The following is a 6,182-nucleotide window of genomic DNA, read 5'->3' as shown; positions in this document are numbered from 1 at the left end:
ATTATCTTGGTTATGTCGATATCTCAAACAAACCGTCAAGAAAAATGAGGAAAATACCCCGCGTACAGTTACTCCAGCAAAGGCAAAACAGCCAAATTTGATCACGATTTCGTTAACTTGATCACGAGGCGCAGACCGGCGCGCAGAAACGCCGGGAACTCCCCAGGGCGGCGGCTATCCACTCCACTCCACCCCCCAACAGAAATATTCCCCGCATATCCTCCCGGGATCCCGCATCGCCTCGTCCACCGCTCGCGCCCATCCCCCAACGGCCCAGGAAACCAGCCCACCGCACCCCCACGCGCCGCGCCGCGCCATGCCACCGTCCTGCGTCAGCCCACTCGCATCGGATCGCCATTTAAACGCTCACCTCTCCGCTCCGAGCTCTGCGGTTAGGAGCGCACACACACAACACACATCATGGTGGGTACCGTTGCCAAGAACGTGACGACCGAGCCGGAGCAGCTGCTGGAGCGCAGCCGGGCGATCACCGTGCAGGGCGGCGACAAACGGGGCCGCGCCGTCGTCAGGATCGTCGGCAAGTACTTCCCCGGTAAGAGTTAGTTAACCCATAGGCCATAGCGGTCTGGTCTCGGGTCGGATATGTTCGCGCAAAAGGCGACTGACAGGTCTCTGTCTCTGCGTGATGCAGCGCGCGCGCTGGGCGGGCGGGCGGAGGAGGCGCTGAAGGCGCACCTGCGGAGGCGGGTGCTCCCGGAGGTCGGGGAGCGGGAGTTCGTGGTGGTGTACATGCACTCCCTCGTCGACCGCGGCGACAACTTCCCCGGCCTGGGCGCCATCCGCGCGGCGTACGAGTGCATGCCGGCCGCGGCCAAGGAGAAACTGCGCGCCGTCTACTTCGTGCACCCCGGCATCCAGGCCCGGCTCTTCTTCGCAACCTTCGGCCGGTTCCTCTTCAGCTCCGGGTACGTGCGGTGCGGCTGATCAGCCGTGACCCGATTCGGTGTTTGGCACTGGTGCTGTCCGCTGGAAATAAAATCTTGAACCTGCAGGTTGTACGAGAAGCTGAGGTACATGAGCAGGCTCGAATACCTGTGGGCGCACATAGACAAGGGGGAGCTGGAGGTCCCGGAGTTCGCGCGGCGGCACGATGACGAGCTCGAGCGCCGCCCGCTCATGGACTACGGAATCGAGGCCGCCGACCGCTGCTGCATGTTCGACGCCGCGTCCATGGACACACCGGCGTCCCTGCGCTCGTTACGGTGCATCTCCTAGTTAGTAGCGGGCACCGTGTTATCGGCCTCGGTGTCCGGCTGTAGCTTAGCAGGCCTCTTGATGTTTGTTTGTAAAATCTGTACATATTAGTACTGGTATTAGTGAAACTGTGAAAGTAACAAGAAATACAATAAAGAGACCGATAATTCGGAATAATTTGCGGCCCGGCCATTGCGTTCTGCACCTAAAGCACGACATCATGTGTCTAGGGTTGAAACCGTTGAACCACTTGCTAAGGTGAAATTATCGAGAGCGTTAAAAGCTTGGAGCCAGCGGGAAAATGGAAAACACATTATGTTTTAACCAAACGGACCAAGAGAAGGTTTCTCCCCAAATGAAAGAACAGGGGCATTCGAAAATCCATAGCTGATCACAAGCTCATCTGCTCCCGGATGAATAGTAAATTCAAAAGAAAATAGCAAAGAGAAATTCAAAACAATATGAAGTTTTTGAAACGTCGTCCTCCAAGGGAATTGTTCTTTGAAAATGAACTGTACAAGAAACAAGCCAGAAATGTAAAAGGTTGGTATTACCATGGTAAGTTGGTCGCATAACATCTAAATAAGACTTATATTTAGAAACGGAGGAAGTAGTATGCAGGGCACATGCTCTATGACTTATACTGCTGCTGATAACGGTCAAACACAGGTAAGAGAATACGGAAGGATGCTGGATAGGATAGCCCATTGCTAATTGTTCTGTATATAGTCATTTGTTGGAACCTTTAGAAAGACTTATATTCGGGAACAGAAGGAGTAACAACCGGGGTCAGAACACCATTGTTGGGAAGTGGGAACCAGTAGCGGAGTTGAACTACTACAGGAAAATACGACAAAGTGAGCAAATGTACGTACTGCCTCTGTAAACTAATACAGTACCTTTTAGATCACTAAATCAAGCAGAGGGGGTACAACAAATCACGTGGCACAGGCGTACATGGATATTAACACAGTAAGTTAAATCTGTATGTGCAATACCTCAAAATGAGCAAATTAACATTTGTCAAGTAACAGTAAACACACAGCAATTTCCCTAGCAATGGACATGAGTCTTAATCAATCTGGAGCTTGCCAAGACGAATGCAGTGTGATTACAAAAAGAAAATGTTAATACTGTAATGTAACCTGAAAAGAATTAAAGACCAGAACAACATATTTCAGGTCTAAGCCATACAATATATAGAACCTATTGAACTGCATGCTGGATTCAATGAAGTATTTTCCAGGGGGCATAGTTCCCTCTCAAAACTGTCTCAAAGTATTACATAGATCATATCAATCTTAAAATATCTAATCTGGGAAAGCTGATCTCCGCTGTAACAGATATTGTCTTAAGATAACAATGAAGCAGATAACTATGCTTCCGACCATTTTGATGCCGGCACTTCATAGGACAAGAGCAGCAACCCTTTCTCTTCAGTCTTTATTCCAAGCAATGTTTTAACTCTCCAGGTGAACAGGACAATCAGAAATATCCATCGGTCTTGCATGTTCCTTACAAAAAGTTACTCGCTTATATTATTACTTGGCATTTGCACTTCTTCCATATTCTCAACTTCAGCCCCAACCTTTGCCTCAGATCCAGCAGTCTCCATGTAGCGGAAATCTGGATAGTTTCTGCTGTTCAACGCATGCAACCAGAGTGCTACAGCTCCCTCCTTGTGTTCCATTGCAGCAATATGAGGGAAGATGTACTTGATCTTGAACTCTTCAGCCTCCTCAGCATAGGGTTCAATTGAAACTGCCTCATGTGTATCCATCCATTTTGAGTTATATGAGGTAAACATGCATTCATCAAGGTGCAGTCCAACCTCGGGTGCAGTAGGCACATTAAGTCTGATATCCCTGTAAGAAGAATATGACACAAACAATAAATCAGCAAGCAACATAAACTGACTAGATTGTGTTATATGTGTTAGCTGATAAGAAGTTAAGGACTTTACTTGCGGAAGGCAACGTCATAGATTGACTCAGGTGCACAGTTCCTCATCACTGCTACAGCAAGGCCAACCATCTTCCGGATCTGATGAAGCATGAAACTCTGCCCGACAACCTCACATCTGACAAAATCAATCCCATCCAGACTAACAACGCTATTGGCAGTGAAGGAAATGATGTACCTCTTGGCTGCAGGATCCTCAGCCTTAGTTCTTGTGGTGAAGTTGTGGAAATTGCGGGTTCCAACATAATGCTTGAGGATCCTATTGAACTTCTCTTTAACTTCATCAGTGTAAGCAAATGTGTTTTTCAGAAGGGGACTTTCTTCTCCATTCTCCTTCTGAATATTTATAGCTTGCATTCTCTCCTTTTCACTATCTGCAGGCTCAAAATTATTCTCCTTCTCAGCTACAACTGAAGCAACGACATCAACTGAACCTAAGGTTGAATCAGAACAGATGGTCTCACTGGCGCTGGTTGGTACAGCTTCAGAATCGCAAGTACCAAGTGCAGGTTCAATATCAAATTTTCCTGCCCCATTTGATCCCAGTTCAGCATTTTGAGCTTCTGTTCCATTACCAGAGCTCGGTATATCAATCATTACATCACCCCCCAGCCTAGTCTCGCCATCACAAGTCTCAGTAACAGGGCTTGCTGGAACAGATTTTGCATCCCCTAATTCTCCATGAGAGGCCACAGTTTCCTCTCCAGGCGTATCAAGAACCTTCTCCTCCTCGGAGTCGGGCAACTTCCCCTCCCGGCCCATAATATCTGGCACCTTCCTCCCCCTCTCGGAGCACTCCACGCACTTCGCAAGTTGGTTCTCACTCCCCGCGCTTGCCTTGACAGCCTCGCGGTCTGGGTGTGCGCTGGGGTCGAGCGCCAAGACGGGGAGCAGGTACACATACCTCCGGCGGTCGCAGAACTTCTTAGCGCTGAAGGAGTTGGTGACGCGCACGTAGCCAAAGGCCCGGATCTGTGGCGCGAGTTTCGCATTCAGGCGGTCGATGAATCCCGGCGGGTCGACGTAGAAGCGTCCGGAGACAACTTGCGCGGCGGCGCTCACGCCCTTATCGGTGCGCGCTGCGCGTGCCCACTCGTATCGGGCGGGCGCGGCACGGTCGGCTTCCGGGACGGCGCCCGCCTGGTAGAGCGCCTCCTCGAGATCGCCCTCGATGGTGCGCGCGCCCGGATTCTTCTGCATACCCTGATACCCCGCGCCGCAGTAGGCCAGGATGATGGCCACCTTGCGGCGCTTGTAGCGGCGGCGAGGCTGCCCGGGATCGGCCCCGGCGGCAGACAGCGAGGTGGGCTCCGGCTCGGGGTCGGAGGAGGAGGACATCTTGGGGCGCTTTGGATGGGGCGGGGAGGGCGGCGGCGAGGCGGCGGCCATGGGAGATGCGGGGTTTTACTTTTTAGAAAGATTAGGGTTTGGGTGCGGATCGGCAAAGGGGAGGAGGGGGCACGGAATTGAAAGAAACAGAGCTACAAAGAAACGGGAGGTTATTTTTTCTTCGCAAGGGAGAAATCCAAGAAATGTAAATGATATAAGTACAGTAATTATTTACAATCTTTCAATTTACAAAACAACCGTCTGATTCATCTATTCGATTCTTGCCGGTCAAGCGCCTCCTCTCTAAAAAAATCTATTCGATTCTTTTCTACTATTATTACTAGCAAAAATGTTCATTTATTAAATAATAAAATAATATACAAAATCAATGATTATGTTGAACACCTCTGACAACACTGAAAACCATCAGTAGTCCTGATAGGGTGATGCGCGAGACTGGAACTACAAAAGGGGATCACACATGAACTGTTTATCCATTTTTGTTGTTTGGACCCTAATCATGAAGGTAAAACCGTTGGAAATATGAGCAATTTACCAAATGATCTTATTAACAGAAATACTAGATAAAGCATGACTAATATAGTAAAGATAAAACAAGTCATGCATTCTGACAGAGAGAAGGTAAATAGCTTCTGCATATATAAACCGTAGCCTATCATATCTAAAGCAGACAGTATAACAAGTAGCATATATGAAGTAGAACCTATCATGTGTAGGACAAGGACTAGAACAAGGAACTGTGGTAGAATCTTTAACGGGAAAGACAAAAACACGTACGGGACAGCAGTAGCAAAAGCGCTGGACTTGGGGTCGGTGTCCTCGCCTGCCATGTCGTCGAGGAGGTCGTGGACGTCGGGGAAGAAGTCGTCGTCGGGGAAGTAGTCGTCGGCGATCGGATCGTCCGTGATGAAGCAGTCAGTAGTTGCACTGAGCGCTCCCAAAAACCTTATCACCCTTCTCCCGTACATGACTCAAAAGGTGCGGTTTCGGGGGCCTACTGTCCCGACCTGCGGTGCACGCCGCAAGACGGGATGGGGAAGAACGTAGCAGCAACGTAGTGGTCGGAACTTTGTGGCGAGAGGAAGAGGAGCTTCTGTTGTGTCTCTCTGGAGAGGAGCGACCTCTCTTATATAGGCAGCGGCCGAAGAGGCGCGTCGTTCGAATTCAATGTCCACTACAGAAAACGTTTCAACTCCCACGTGACCTTTCGTATACCCGTCGTGCGTGGCAAAAATTTAGATATCGGCTCGGCTCATTCCCGCAACCCGCGGCGCGGCGCGACGTGACGTGACGAGGCGTGACATGGCGAGGCGGGCGGCGGAGGAGGAGCGCGCGTGGATATTCCTCTTGTTCTCATGCTCGTACAAGTGGGGAAAGAACCTCCCTTATAAGGAGGTCCAACTCCTACTAAACTAGCAATGTGGGACTAAACTTTAGTAGTATCATTTGCCTTGCACAAATGGGCTAAGTGGGCCTCTAGGATTTATTAGGAATTTCTGAAATAGTTATTGGGCTGCCCAAAATAGACTAAATTCCAGCAATCTCCCACCAGATCCCAGAGGCACACAGAAATTTACCTTTGGTTCCAAAACACTATTTTATATACCGGTACTGCAGTGGAGACTGTTAAGTTGAACTTCCACCTAGAACTCTAT

The 6,182-nt window shown here is 49.6% G+C and overlaps 2 protein-coding genes across 2 annotated transcripts; one reads left to right on the top strand and one right to left on the bottom strand.

Annotated features, from left to right (window-relative positions):
• Positions 1-302: 302 nt before the first annotated feature.
• Positions 303-1,386, top strand: LOC119319399 (protein GDAP2 homolog). The gene is made up of 3 exons (XM_037593883.1): positions 303-553; positions 653-926; positions 1,014-1,386. The coding sequence occupies exons 1-3, from the start codon at positions 421-423 to the stop codon at positions 1,234-1,236; spliced, it is 630 nt and encodes a 209-aa protein (XP_037449780.1). The 5' UTR covers positions 303-420; the 3' UTR covers positions 1,237-1,386.
• An 877-nt stretch (positions 1,387-2,263) lies between these two features.
• On the bottom strand, positions 2,264-4,624 carry LOC119317389 (tRNA pseudouridine synthase A-like). Its single transcript, XM_037591834.1, has 2 exons — positions 3,179-4,624; positions 2,264-3,080 (listed from the first exon to the last, which is right to left on the bottom strand). Exons 1-2 carry the CDS (start codon positions 4,564-4,566, stop codon positions 2,741-2,743), a joined length of 1,728 nt encoding a protein of 575 aa, XP_037447731.1. The 5' UTR covers positions 4,567-4,624; the 3' UTR covers positions 2,264-2,740.
• Positions 4,625-6,182: the final 1,558 nt, after the last annotated feature.

This window comes from Triticum dicoccoides, chromosome 6A, assembly GCF_002162155.2.
Source record: "Triticum dicoccoides isolate Atlit2015 ecotype Zavitan chromosome 6A, WEW_v2.0, whole genome shotgun sequence".
NCBI lineage: Eukaryota > Viridiplantae > Streptophyta > Magnoliopsida > Poales > Poaceae > Triticum > Triticum dicoccoides.
This window is presented reverse-complemented; position numbering and strand designations above follow the sequence as displayed.

What these genes read in the sequence shown, in the direction of transcription:
- LOC119319399 (XM_037593883.1), top strand. Translation starts at nt 421, where the DNA reads ATGGTGGGTACCGTTGCCAAGAACGTGACGACCGAGCCGGAGCAGCTG. An exon ending in CGTCGGCAAGTACTTCCCCG is followed by an intron (nt 554 to 652) that starts GTAAGAGTTAGT and finishes TGCGTGATGCAG; the next exon opens with CGCGCGCGCTGGGCGGGCGG. An exon ending in CGGTTCCTCTTCAGCTCCGG is followed by an intron (nt 927 to 1,013) that starts GTACGTGCGGTG and finishes TTGAACCTGCAG; the next exon opens with GTTGTACGAGAAGCTGAGGT.
- LOC119317389 (XM_037591834.1), bottom strand. Translation starts at nt 4,566, where the DNA reads ATGGCCGCCGCCTCGCCGCCGCCCTCCCCGCCCCATCCAAAGCGCCCC. An exon ending in TATGACGTTGCCTTCCGCAA is followed by an intron (nt 3,081 to 3,178) that starts GTAAAGTCCTTA and finishes TTCTTCTTACAG; the next exon opens with GGATATCAGACTTAATGTGC.